General features: G+C 37.0%; 1 protein-coding gene across 3 annotated transcripts in view; it reads right to left on the bottom strand.

The window, feature by feature from the left end:
* The window catches only part of Prelid2 (PRELI domain containing 2), an 85,265-nt gene that overhangs the window by 34,111 nt on the left and 36,056 nt on the right, over positions 1-15,098 (bottom strand). For 2 of the 3 annotated variants that reach the window (XM_005324217.4, XM_078047178.1), the window contains exon 5: positions 8,459-8,564. In XM_005324217.4, coding sequence (XP_005324274.1) covers positions 8,459-8,564 — 106 coding nt within the window. Of the gene's footprint in view, positions 1-402; positions 1,244-8,458; positions 8,565-15,098 lie in introns of those variants that run through there. The other variant, XM_021725702.3, reaches the window with a different exon arrangement.

Here is a 15,098-nt window from a genome sequence, read left to right on the forward strand (position 1 = left end):
TCTTCCATGACCTTGATTGTGAGAGCCTGAAATAGACACAACTATGCTGTGCCCAGACTCCTGACTCCCAGAAGCAGAGAGATAATAAATGGGTGTTGTTCTAAGCTTCAAGGTTGGAGTTAATGTGTTATATCAAAATAAATAACTAATACAGTTAGATTGCAAAAATCATGCAAGTAAGTAGTAACCATGTTTTTTAAAAATCTCGTTTGGACTACATATATAGTATTCCACATTTCTATTCAATTCCAGGGAATTATGTTCTACTATAAAAATAGATTATTGTCAAGCCCAAGGAAGTAGCAGATATGCTTGGGCTCTAGCTGCAGCATGTCTAGGTCAACCTTTCTTCAAAGTACTGTTCAATTTTTTTGACTTGCCCAAATTGTTTCAGTAACAAATATTTCATATGCTGTTGAATTTAATCTCTCTCAGCTCTCTGTTAAACACAACAAGAATAATGATGGAACTAATAATGGGGCCTTGCTAGGAAACCGGCTGAAATAACAAATTATTTTATCACACATTGAAACGTACTTTAAAAAAAAAAAGGCACGTTTATGTGATTGTGTAATGAGAGCTCTGATTTCCACTGCATCTGTAGTAGTCCCTAGGCATGGAGACAAACGAGGCTAAAAAAAGAATACTTGCATGACAAGACTGTTATCACCCATATTACTCCTGAGCCTCCTCTGAAACAGAAAATGTGAAACTTATAACTAGCCATGTGGGAATTCACCAAAATGTTCTTTTGATTTTTATTTGGAATTTTATTTTGTTTTTGGAGGGGAGATCTGGTGATTATTTTGCTTTAACTTGGAGGGTTGGTGGCAAAATCCCCAAAGATAGCTCTGTTCTTTTGGTATAAAGCATGCTTTTGGAACAGGGGCAACATCACAAAGAAGCAAAAATTCATTCTTATGAGAAAAACATTATTTTGTGCATAAATCAAAGATATAATACAGTAAGTAAATATATAATCAGTATGCCTATGGTACTAAAATTTCATAATGAAAGGAGAAATTAGAAGGAAAAATATATTAAAAGGCTTTTTTAAAGAGTGATAATGAAAGAAAAAAAAAAAAAAACAAGGTTGAGAAATCATGGCTGTCCAGAGAGCATAGGGGAACTCTCTCTTCCTTCTTTTTGGATGCCTGAGGCTTGAGGTTGTGACTTGGCCTAGGTTCCTTCAAGCTCTGCTTCACCACAGTTCACACAGAAAAGCTCTGCCAATTCTCCTCCGCTGCAAAAATAAATGTGAAGCCTTTTATGTATCCCAGACTTCTACCAATTCCTATTTTCCTTCAGATCTTTGTTTTCTTTATCCGTTTTTCGAACGTACTATTGACCTCAAAGCATGCCAAAATATGCACTCGGCTTCCAACGTGATACTTGTCCTTGGTAAGTTTTCAGCAGTATAAACCCTCCTTCTGTTGGCTACATGGGTCAGAATTGTCCAGCATAACATGAAATCAAAGCTGAGAAACAGATACTATGGCAGAGTTGAGGGATGGGTGAATGCCTCTTAAACTGAGGAACCCATTGCATGGCTCACACACTTCTGCTCATGGCTAAGAGGTTAAATACCCACTCTTTTGTATAGACTTCAGAAATATACTCAGTAAAGGTACAACCATTGCTGACATGCACACCAATAGTTACATCAAAAATAAAAGGCAATCCACTCTCACCACTTCCATCCAGCATAATTTTGGAAGGCTGAGTCAGGGAAATTAAACAATAAAAAGATATCAAAGGCCTTCAAATAGAATGAGGAGTGAAACTGTCTTTTTGCTGATGACATTATCTTATATACAAAATTCTTAAAGACTCTATCAAAAACTGTTAACACTAATAAACAAATTCAATAAAGTTTCAGGGTATAAAATACATACAAATATCAGTAATATTACTATACACTAATAACCAATTGCCCAAAAATAAAATCTGTAAAAATCATTTACAATAGCAACAAAAAAAGAAAAAGCTACTCAGGAATAAATTTAACCAAGAAAGCCATAGAACCCTTCATTTAAGATTATAAAAAACTGATGAAAAGAAATTAAAGGTGTAAATAAATGGAAATAACAAACCATGTTCAGAGATTGGAAGAAATAATATTATTGAAATGTGTATACTACCCAAAGCTGTCCACAGATTCAATGTCATCCGTGTCAAAATACTAATGCCATTTTTCACAAAAATAGAAAAAAAAAGAAATTCTAAATTTTATGGGGAACAACAAAATACCTTGAATAGTCAAAGCAACATAAACAACAACAACAAAAAAATCTGGAAGCACCACAAAATTTGATTCATTTGAAATATATATATATATATATATATATATATATATATATATATATACACATATATATGTAGCATAGTAATGGCATAAAAACAAGCACATGAACAAATGGAAGAAAATAGAGATCAGAAATAAACCCATGCATTTTATGTCAATTTATATCAATTGATTTTTAACAGCATTACTAAGAATACACATCAGGAAAAGAACATTCTCTACAATACACAGTGTTAAGGTGTTGGGACAACTGGATAGCTACATACTTAAGAACGAAATTGTACCCTTATCTCACTCTGTATTAAAAAATCATATCAAAATTTATTAAAGATTTAAACATACTACCTGAAACTGTAAATCTACTAGAAGAAAATAGGCATATTCAGAGGTGAAAGATTAGATTATGAGAGCTGTAACCTGATCAGCCCGTCCTAGTTTGAATGGATTAACTAGGTAGTAGCTGTAGGCAGGTGGGACATGGCTAAAGGAGATAGATCACTCTGGGCATGCTCTAAAAGGACGCATCTTCCCTGAGACCCCTTCTGTTTCCTCTGCTTCCCAGTCACCATGAGCTGAGTAATTTTCCTCCACCACACCCTTCAGGTATGATGTTCTACCTCCCCTTGGAACGAAAGCAGTAAACATAGCCCACTATGGTCAAAATCTCTAAAACCATGAACCAACATAGAAAACGTAACTAGCAACAGTATTATATGCAATAGCCAAAATGCAGAGGCAACCTAAGCATCCATCAATGGATATAACTAGACAAACAAAACATGGTATATATGTAACACTCACTGCTACTTAACTATACACTTAGAAATGATTAAATGGAAAAAAAGATGACAACACACAAAAAAAGAAATAATTAAATGGTAAATTTTATATCATATTTATATTTACCACAATCAAAAACAAAGTTTGAGTATCCTTTTTTAATGTAAAGATATTTTCAAAGCAAACAGCACAACAAATCTGTGGTACACGGGAAAGCAAAAAAATAAATAAATAAATAGTCAAGTTTGGTGGCCACGCACACCTATAATCCCAGCAGCTCAGGAGGCTGAGGCAGGAGGATCATGAGTTCAAAGCCAGCCTCAGCAAAAGTGAGGTGCTCAGTAACTTAGTAAGACCCTGTCTCTACATAAAATACAAAATAGGGCTGGGGATGTGGCTCAATGGTTGAGTGCCCCTGAGTTCAATCCCCAGTACAAAAAAAGAAAATAAAAAAGATGTGCTGTTACATAAAAATGATAGAAATGCCACAAAGCAAACCCTCAACCTCCATGGCACTCTGGAATTTAGGACAGCTACAGTGTGGACAATGAGGCTGAGATCTCTGAACAGAAGGGAAGATATTCACTGACTACTCAAAGGCCCTTTCTAGTATCATGGGCCCCACTCCTCTGGCCTGTTCTGAGTTCTTCCTTGTTACGGAGTTCCTTATTCTTGCATTCTTTCATCCTTACCATACACACCTTGTCACCTCACTCTGGGTACATCAATCACACACACCCTGCCCTACATGGTTTAAGTGGAGAGAAGATGGAGGGGACAGCAGGTTACAGTGATCAAGAGCACACTCTGGAGTCAGACAGACTTTGGCTCAAAGTCCAGGTTCACCAGTTTCTAGTTCTAAAAACTTGAGAAAACTGCTTTGCCACCTGGGACCTCAGTTTTCCTATACATAAAATGAGAATAACATTTTTATCTCATTGAGTTGTTCAGAAAAGGCTAAGTATGCAAAGCACAATGATGGCATCTAATAAGCCTTCACAAAAACTAGCTGTCACTTTGATATTGTCCTCAGCACTGATCATAGTTCTGAACCCTGAACACCACATAGGGCTCAGTAACTTCTCAGCATCGGTAGATGTTGATTCATTACCTGTCACTCTTTCCACCCTGAGCTGGATGGCCCAGAATCAAAGCTGCAGACGGCAGTCTCTATCTTGTGAATATATCTTATTCCTACGTGTGTCTCCAGTATTCCACCCAATGCCTGTCACACAACTGACACCCAAAAGGTGCTTTCCAGATTTAAAATCTAGTTGTATCCATCATACACATTTGCCCAAGTTTAAAAAGAAATTATGACAAAGAAGAATGTGATTATGTTTTTTTTAATTCTTAATAAAAAGAACACATTTTGTACCGAAAAAAAAAAAAGTCACCATGTATCAGAAAGGCCCCCAAATTACAAGCTGTCTCAGTAGTGAAGAGAAAGAAAAAAGCAACTGCACAAGTACCCAGAGGCACAGAAACACAGTGACCTCAGACTGGGGAGCCACATCAGGAGCCAGAGTCTAATTTACAAACACAGAAATATAAAGTTTGTGAGTATCTAGTTTTTTGTTGGAATAAAAAAAAAACAGATATCAGATCCCACCTTTACCACTACTGAACAGCCTCAGGGATAGAGCCTAAAAGTGAAAATAAAACGCTCTCACAGGGACTTCTGCAGAAGCCATTTATGCAGGATCAGCCATGAAGGTTTATCAGGAAGTCAGGATGACGCTGGAAAACATCACTTGGATAAAAGGCAAAAGACACTTAAGCATGAGTGGCTCCTAAAACTGCAAAGCTAATTAAACTTGGCCTCTTCAGAAAGAAAAAGTAAAGTCAGAAAGGGTAAAACTAGAAGGAAGAAAAAAATGTATTCTTACTTCTAAGCATAATTAAAAAGTGCAAATAAAGAGGAATCACTTGGGTTCATCACTTTTAAAAATTAAATACCTTGTTTTTTTCCAGTATTAACTGAATTATTAATTTAGCAGAAACTGCATCAGCAACTGACATCACTATGCATTCTATTTCCTTTCTATTTATTTTCACATGAATACACTGAACACTGTCCAAGGTACTACAGGTTGGAGAGGAATCAGTATTAAGATTAAATAAAACCATAAGAAGAACAGTGTGGAGGTTCCTCAAAAAGTTAAAAACCATCCACTAATCTCACTATAGGTATATATCAAAAAGGAAGATCTCAGATATTTCTACACCCATGCCCACAGCAGCCCTTTTCACAATATCCAGCTGGCAAAAGCAATCCACATGTCCATCGATGGATGAATGGATAAACTCAATATGGTGTGTGTGCGTGTATATAAATAGACACATATACACACATATAGAGAGACAGATAGATATAAATATAGATATATGACTATTGCATAGTCCAAAAAGAGAAGGAAATCTCACATGCTACAATATAGATAAACCTGAGGATAGTAAGTGAAATAAGTCAAATACTATATGATTCCACTTATATGAGGTGTCTAAAGCAGTCAAAATCATAGAAACAGAAAGAAAAATAATAGTTAACTGGTTTACAGTTAATAGTAGTTTACAGCTTCAGGTTTCCAAGGTTTAAATATTATGGAGATCTGTTACACAACAATATGAATATATACACTTAAAAATGGATAAGATGATAAAACTTTTTATGTATTCTTTACCACAATTAATAATCTAAATTTATGAAGATTCAATTTAAAAAAAAAAAAGAAATAAACAAAACCCCCTCTCTACCATCAAGGAACAAAGACTCTCCTGTGATAACACGCCAGAAAACTTTGGAAATATCTGCCCTTCCCACCAGCCCTTTCTCTGAGAAACAAACCCCCAACCCTGATCCACAGGGTCAGGGTAGAGGATGACATATATCTACAAAACCTGTCCCTCATCCTCTTGGTGGCCCTGGACCTATAACAAAGCCAGCAAGGGTCTCTTCTACAAATTTTAGAAAGAAAAGACATCAGCAGACAGTCTTTTTGTTGGCCAGAACCCTATGTAGCATGTATACCTGAACTGTGGAGGCCCACATCCCACTGTGCAGCCAGGAGAGCAGCAGGAACCAGAAGACAAGAACATGGAAGAGTCAAGCAGACACAGCTACAGACAACAGCTGAGGAAGGACAACCACACGGGTGCTTCGCAGCTCTCAGACCCCAGTGCAGATCTTTCTGAAGCCTACCAGCCCCACCACCCACCACCTTTGTACCCTCACAATGAGCTAGCCTAAAGTAACTTCTGTTACTTCAACAAAAGAATCCTAAGAAACAAAAGGGAAGGAGACCACAATTCAAATTCACCTGGTGCACAGTAGCATTTGTGACGTTCATGCTGCTCAGAAGTAAGGACTCTGTTTCATTCATCTGAGAAATGCTCAGTAGTAGCAAGAGGCAAGTTTTGTTGACAAAAAGACAGGAATTTGAATCCAGATCCTATACTGTACTAGTTCTGTGACATTGAATGAATCCATTTAGCCTATACTGAGCATGGTACCAATCACAAAACAGGCACTCAACATATATTTTACTAGAACGAAGGTGGGCAAGCAGTTATCCATATAATGGATATGTTTATCTCTTTAAGTCATTTGTCATTAGTAAAATAAGAATCAAAATGTTCACTTTTTGCACATCACAGGATCAAAATGTACACAATCTCTGTATGATTAAAAGTCATTAATAGGTTCAGATTGATTGGCAGATCAAATACAGACCCACTTGGATTAATTGAACAATTTTCACTTATTTAAAGCAAGGGTTGGCAAACCACAGCCCCAAGGCCAAATCCACCCATCAATACTTATTTCTACATGGCTCACAGGACAAAAATGGTTTTTACAAATGAACAACTGCAGCCAATTTGATGACAGGGAACACTATCATCAAACGTTAATTTTGAACATTAATTCAGCTAAATGTTATCCCTCCCCCCAAATTAAATTCTTCTAATAAACCTGTATTACAAAAAAAAGTATTTAATTATTATTATGTTGTTGTTATAACACAAGATTTAAAGGATGCATAAGAAGCCCATTTAGTCAGGGACATGATAATAAAATTATTTTTCTCATTGCCCCCATCATACTTAGAATGCAATTTTTTAGAACATGGGGAGTTTTACAAATGCATACGTTGTGACACATCAGAAAACCTAGCAATAATGTCTTAGTGATTAAAGGTGAAATCAGACCTTCTAGAAATTAAGTACTCCTTTTAAGCCCAGGATTAAGTCATCTAGACAAGTCAGGATATGTGTCAGAAACCACCTCAACTGAGCCAAGAACACACCAACCTCAACATGATGACTATGGTGTATGGAACAGTACCAACTACTGATTCATCACACTTATCAAACACCCCCTCTCCCAATAATGCCTTCGGTCTAGGTTCCTTCTTGGGAAAAAAAAAAAATGAAAAGCAAGAGTCCATTTAACCAGGAATTACAATATTTCCTTAGACCATCCATTAACTTTATCCCATACAACAAGAAAATGAGGTAACATGCATTATATTCTGAGCAAATTCTGGAAATAATGGGAATAATTACCATCACAATGAATAACAACAATAATAAAACACTTCTGAGTACTTTCTCTATAATCAACACTGCAACAGGCATATGAGAACACATGAAAAATGGACTTTCTTCTAAAGAAATTTTTTAAACAGTGCTCCAAGGGCAAGAAAATGGGATACATAAAAGTCAGGTGTACTGCCATGTCAGACAGATTAAAAACAGAATGAGTCCACTTTAAACAGGGCAGACGGGACCTTAGAACCACAAAGGGGTTTCTAAATCACCTTCATGGAAGCCTAAGCTCCCTCAAATCAGAGCCTGAACTCTATAAGAATGGACACTTGGGAGTTCCAGGTCTATTTTCCTCATCCATAATATAAGGACAGTAACAGCCACTTTAAAGATTTATATGGATTAAGTGAGATAATAAATAAAAATTCATCCAGTAATCAGTAGTACATAGTAAGCACTTAATAAATATTAATTATTATTATGCGGTTATTATGTATTTGTTATATTTCAAGTACTATAAATATGTTTATTCATTATGATATTGTTCTTAATTAGACTAAAGTATTCTCTATAAGAGCACAAGAAGACTTCAGCGTATTTTTAGTTTAATAGTTGTACTTTAGTTTTACTTTGATTTAGATTTATTTTAATTAATTAATTGAGATTATTGAGAGAAATTATTTCAGGATACATTTGTTTATTAACTGTATTTTTTCTAATTATGTCTGTTCATGACAATTTTTCTTGTTAAATCATTTTCAATGCCCTATTGGAATCCCTGTGGTTTTTTAAAATAATGTTGGTTCAAAGTGGAAACAAGCTTACCTTCTGTGCCCCCTGTCTCAAGAATGTGCCAGCAAAAGTTTCCAAAATACAGTTGAGAAATCCAGCCCCTGTGATTGAAATCCTGCCTCTCTGAATGAATTCTGTCCTGCAAAAAATACAACTTTGATGTCATTCTACATTTGGATATGTAAATTATAGATATTTTCAGCAGTGTAATTACCACTTACAATCAACACAAAATAATATCCATAATAATTGAATAATTGCCTGTTGCAACAAATGATTTTGCTTAAAGTTGACTAATATAAACAACACCATTCTAATTTTAAAAATATTAACTTAATGTTGCAAAATATCCATTTAATGCCTTTTGAAAATTGAGTCTAAGATAATCATCAGCTGTATGACCTTTCATAAATTATATAGATTCTCTGCCACTCGGTTTTCTTACGTGTAAAATGGGAGAAATCATACTATCTTCCTTTTAAACTATTATAACAAGTGAGTTATTACATATAATAGGAATATGAAAAATGACTCTCACATAATCAGCATTTACTAAATGTTAACCACTATTACTAAAGAGAGACAGACACTAGATTACAAAGTCAGAAGTCTGAAATGACTTCTTTAATCCTTGACTGGAAAGGTGGGGGAGAGAACAGATGTGCTTCCATCTCTACAAATGCTAATTATCAAAGCTCTATGATATTAATTATCTCCATCTCACAAAACAGATTTGGATTCCCTTTAAGAGTGATATAAGTAAGCTGGCTGAATAGGAAGCCCCAAGCCCTCATACCACCATAAAGACTTTAACAACAACATATAAACCAAATTCACTGTGTAAGAACTCCAGAAACCAATTAAGAGTTGACAGCATCCCAAGTGAGTGAAAAGCCAAGAAAAGCCACATCAAAGCAGATAAGAAATTTTTTTGCATTTACTCATGACTGTACCCTCACACCTAGCACAGAATAGCACAATCAGGAGTAAACTCCTAATCCCTCATTTCTCCCTCAGGAGGGAAAAAGAAGAGTTACTTTCTGTCTTTACAGGGTGCTTCCTAAAGGCATGACTAAGTTACTGAATGGAACAACAGTCTACTTTGGATGCCTGGTGGCCACAGCGAACAAAAGCAAACATGGCAACTCGTTTCAGCACTAGAGACTCTGAAGTACCACAGACAGACACCAAAAGGAACAAGGGATTATGGGCTCTGGATAATATCAGAGGTCTCTTTTTAAGTGAGGAAATACACACAAAAGCCAGGAAGACATATCCTCAGAGAATGTTTGGAAGATTCTTAAAATCTCTAACTTGGCTGATTGTACAGTCTTCTACAGTACAAAGTGAATCCATAAAGACTGGAAGAGATGAGATGCCCAAATATCAACAAAATTAGAAAAGCACACAATGAAACAGGGAAACATGGTCCAGTATAAGAACCAAATAAATCTCTAGCAGCTGACCCTGAAGAAATACAGATCCAGAAATTACATGAAAAAGAATTTGAAATTATTATCTTAAAATGCTCAATGTGCTAAAAGAGAACACAGAGAGACAACTAAATGAAATCAGAAAACTGATGCATTAACAAAATTAGAATATCAACAAAGAGAAACTCAGAAATTCAGGAGTTGAAGAATATAACAACTAAATTGAAAAATTCATTTGAGGGATTCAATAGCAACTTGATCAAGAATCAGCAAACTTGAAGATAGGTCATTCGAAATTACTGAGTCACAGAAGCAAAAGGAAAACAGTACTAAGAAAAATGAGGACAGCCTAATAGACATATGAAATATCATCAAGTGGATCAACTTACATTGTGGGAGTCTCAGACACAGACATGAATGAGAAAAAGGCAAAGAAGCTATATGAAGAAATAATGGCCAAGACTTCCCATATTAGAAAAAGCAAATGGGCATACAAATTCAAAAAGGTTAATAAATTCCAATTAGCTTATATCCAAAGAGATGCACACCAAGACATAGTATAATCAAATTGTCAAAGGTCACAAAGAAACAAATATCAAAAACAGCAAGAAAAAAATCAGCTCATACAGAGAGCTTCCATAGGGTTTTTTAAAAAATATATTTTAGTTGTAGATGGACACATTTGTATGTGGTATTTGTATGTGGTGCTGAGGATGGAAACCAATGCTCCTACATGTGCTAGGTGAGCACTCCTCCACTGAGCCACAACCCCAGCCCCCATTCATAGAGTTTTCAATGAATTTTTCTCTTCTTTACAAGCCAGAAGAGAAAAGGATAATATAGTCAGAATGCTGAAAGAAAAAAACCACAAACCAAGAATTCAGCAAAACTACCCTTCAAAAATGAAAGAGAAATTAACACTTCCCCAAATACACAAAAGCTCTATGTATTCATCACCACTAGAGATTTGGATTACACTTACTTTCACCTCATTCATTCATTTGTTCAACACACTGACTGTGTGGCTTTTATATGCTAAGCATTATACTAAGTTCTAGAGGCCATATTGAAGGAAATGGCAGCTGTTCTCCAGGATCTCACTGTTTAGCAGAAAATATGAAAAGATGTTGTGGGCAAGTGTCAGCAAACAAGCAAAGCATTCCATCAGAGGAAAACCACAAGGACCCAGGCAAGGAGTCATGAAGTTTGAAGAACCACAGATGTTTGAGGACTTCATAAATCCTTCCCATAATCTTCCCCAAAAGGACTAGAGCAAAAGGTAAATATGGGAAATGTTAACAGATGAAGCCGAAAGGATGAGTGGAAATCATATTGAAATGGTGTTTGGCTGAGGAGTTATCCTGAAGGTAACAGGGACTTTTCTTCTTTGTTCACCAAGTAATAGACACAGATGAACAGTTACATGTGCACCAACGACTAAAAAGCTAGTTGTCACTCCTTAATACTTTCAATCTCCTATTCCCCATCTTCAACACAGTGCTTATACTCAAGTTCAATGAACATTTGTTAAATTCATTAATTAATATCTTTTTAATCAAAAATACTCAACAGAGAAAGTATTCTCCCTACCTTCTTACATCCCTATAAAAAATGAGAGCCAGGTCTCCAGTAGGTGGGTCTACATATTTCTACTCATTTAGGGATGCATGTTTACATAAGCACAGGTTCTGATACACCAAAAAAAAAATACATATGAGAAGATAATGAATCCAACAAGTTGTGAATTTAGCAAAAGAGCTATTATAACCCCTTAAACCAGACCTTCTAATATCAATAGTCTGTATACTGAAATCGTGCAAATGTAAAGTCTTTGAATTTCTCTCTCACTTTATCCTTCCCTCCCCATTTACTCTTACATGCACACAAGCACTCACACACACACACAAACACACACACACACACACACACACACAGAGTTATCCCATCCAATCTGACATAAATGCCTTCACTCTAAGCAGCTTCTTAGATTAAAACTTATTTAAAATGATTTGCTCATGTAAAAGTATATCCTCGTGACACTAATCTTCCCCTTCTTTATTCTGGATTAGTCAGAGTAGAATTTTACAGTGATTCTAATATTTAAAAATGAAAAGTTGAGCAGACTCACACTCTCGGGAAAGATGAACTCTTCAGTCCTCAAGGCAAGAGTAGGTGAGGGATTAATAAAAAGTCTCTCTTACATCATATTCTAACCAATATTTCTTCCTGCCACTTTTGGGAGAAGTAAGTCCTTAGAAAAGCACTCTCAGGGTTTGTCCACATATCAGAGAATAACAGGGCAGTAAAGCGGGGTCATACCCTTGCCATCAATGAGAAGAGAGTTTATCCTATTACATTTTAAGACTGTCAAAGAAGAAAATGTGGCTTTCTCCCTCAATAACTCATTGACAAAGCACATTGGACATTTTCTTCTTACTACATAGAGCTATCTCAAATCTATCCCAAATCTCTCTCGGTAGCATTAGCCTCCATGAAAGTTTCTATGCAAAACACAGCAGTTCACATGACGTACAGTTTAATTTTATCTCTGCAAAAGAAAGAGAGAGAGAAATGAATGATGGAGGGATGCAGGGATAGATAGATGAGTGGACAGAGCTGAAGTGCCAGTGAACAGAACCTGTAGGCACTAGAAAGATAGGTGCAATTTATTTATAGGTGTTCAGTTCCTTTCAGTTGTTTACAAGTTTTCTATAATAAATATGTATTACTCTGGAAATTAAAAAATAAACAGTTAAGGTCTTGCACATCATTTTTATAAATAAAACATGGCTTTTTAAAAGGGTCTGTGCTACCAAGCTACCATTTTCAGCAAAACTGCACACTAAGTTTCAGCTTGCCTTTCATTTAAAAACCTCCTTAAATCACCTCTTGGCTTTCATGTCCCCACACTATGTAATCTCAGGTCTTTGTGCCTTTTGTCCTAAGACTTGTTCTTCCCACCCACACTTGAAGTATATCGTACTTCACTCAAGAGACAGGAGGATCAGTCGGGCTTCCCTGGGCCTCTCTTTCATCTCTGTTAATCCTGAAGGGAGAATGGCACTGCATTTATGCTGTTACATACACAGGGAGACTCCTTACTTAGTCAGCTTTTTTCACTGCTGTGGCGAGAGGACTCAACCAGAACCATTGCAGAGGGGAAAAAGTTTGAGGGTTCACAGTTTCAGGCTTGGTCCCCAGAAGGCCAGCTCTATTCCTTGGGGCTCGAGGTGAGGCTGAACATCATGGCAGGAGAGTACAGCAAAGGGAAGCGGCTCATATGGTGATCAGAAAGCGGAAAGACTTCACTCTCCAGATACAAATATAAACCCCAGAGCCATGCCCTCCAGGAGCCTCGTCCTCCAGCCACACCCCACCAGCCTCCAGTTACCACCCATCAGGGATTGATTCACTGATTACGTTAAGCCTATAGCCCGATCATTTCTCCTCCAAACCTTCTTGCATTGTCTCACACATGAGCTTTTGGGGGACATGTCATATCTGAACCATAATAGTAACTGTGTATATTATGTACTAGATAAAGTGTTATCTTCAGAGATTGTTATGCTATGAAAATTATTTTCTTTCTTTATACATTTAAAAAAAAAAACCTTTGGGAAAGAGAAGTTAAATAACTCATCCAGAATCACATAGCTTCATGATGTGCAGATTCATTATTGATCACCTCAAAAGCTGACTGCTCCTCTGATCTCTGCTAATGATACATCCATCCTCCTGGTCTATGAGATTAGAAACCTCAATATGTCTTATGGTTCTCTCTCTATAATCAATCCAAATATCCAATCAGTCATCAGATTGTGTTTATGTTACTCCTAATGACCCTCACTAATCCATGTACTCTTCCCCTTACTGCAGCTCCTTCCTAGTCTAGCACAGCACATTCTTCTCCCACTGGGATCCTTTTCTCCAGCATGGAGACCCTATGCTCCACAGTGTCCAAAGTCAGCTTTGTAAGCACATAGTGGTCATGTCACTGCCTGTTTGCTAGATAGACACAGCAAACAGCCTGCACACTCAGACTTAGTTCATGGAACTCATCCAGATTGCTGCATGTAGCTGTTGTTTTTTCATTTTCATTGTTGCATAGTATTCATTTGTCTGAAAACACTCCAAATTATTTAGTCACTCTAATGAAAATGTCATTTAGATGTAACCATTTAGGGCTGTTATCAACAGTGCTATTATGAAAATACAGTGTATCCAGGTATATATACCCAAGTGACTGTAGAGTATCCAGCAAATATCTGGGCCATAGGATATGAACAATTTCAACTTTTCAACAGCCAAATGTTTTTCAAAATTGCTGAATCTAATTTTTTCTTCATTACATCCTCAATCTAATTGCAATGACTAGCACAGGGTAGAAATCAATGCCTGTAGGAAGGAAAGGCTGGAGATGAGGAGGCAGGGTAGGGAAGAGGAAGAGAAGAAGCAAAAAAAGAGAAGACATTCATGGTACATCTTAATGCTTCCGTCAGGGAAGTAAACACACCAAATGTCTCAGGAGTTCCACCTCCTAGGTCAGCAGGGGGCAGCCTGCACCAGGCTGAGGGATAAGCCACACACCTGCATGTGAGGCTCGCTCACTCTCACAAGCAGGGCCTGTATGAGAGTCGCACCTAGTGCTTTGCCCACTCAACACACATAACTCAACACAGAACACACTGGAATCGTGACAGGGAAAGCACCACTCCAATCTGGAAACAGCTTTGTGAAAATAGACAGCAATTCATACAATCAGTGTCCACTGAGGTCATTTAAATATTTTTTTTCCTTCTGAATTTGATAAAATAAAAAAGTTCAGGGAAAATATGGATCAGGAATCAATCCCTAGAGCATGCAGCTACCAGCTCTGAGTGCTCAAAACGGCAGTTTCTGAAAAAGCAACAACTCTTAATGAGATCCTGTCTCTGAATTATTGACCGGGTAGGTATGGCAAATCTCGCCTAATTGTTTTCATGATGGGAATTTAATTAAAGTGTCTTTGAGGGGAGGGAAAATGTTCCACAGATATTCTTTCTGTGATGACATCTCAGCTCTAATCATGGTGTTCGGGGCCTTCTCCTGTAACCACAGTGACAGGGTGCCCCAAAGGAAACAGCAATGTCTTTAGGTCACTCCCCCTGCACAGTTCCCTGGGGCTGACACTGCTGTGGAGCCTGCCTGGCTCCTATCTGCACCCCCCACGCTGTCAGGCTAAACCCAGTTCTAAAGCTGCT

Source organism: Ictidomys tridecemlineatus, chromosome 1 (assembly GCF_052094955.1).
Source record: "Ictidomys tridecemlineatus isolate mIctTri1 chromosome 1, mIctTri1.hap1, whole genome shotgun sequence".
NCBI lineage: Eukaryota > Metazoa > Chordata > Mammalia > Rodentia > Sciuridae > Ictidomys > Ictidomys tridecemlineatus.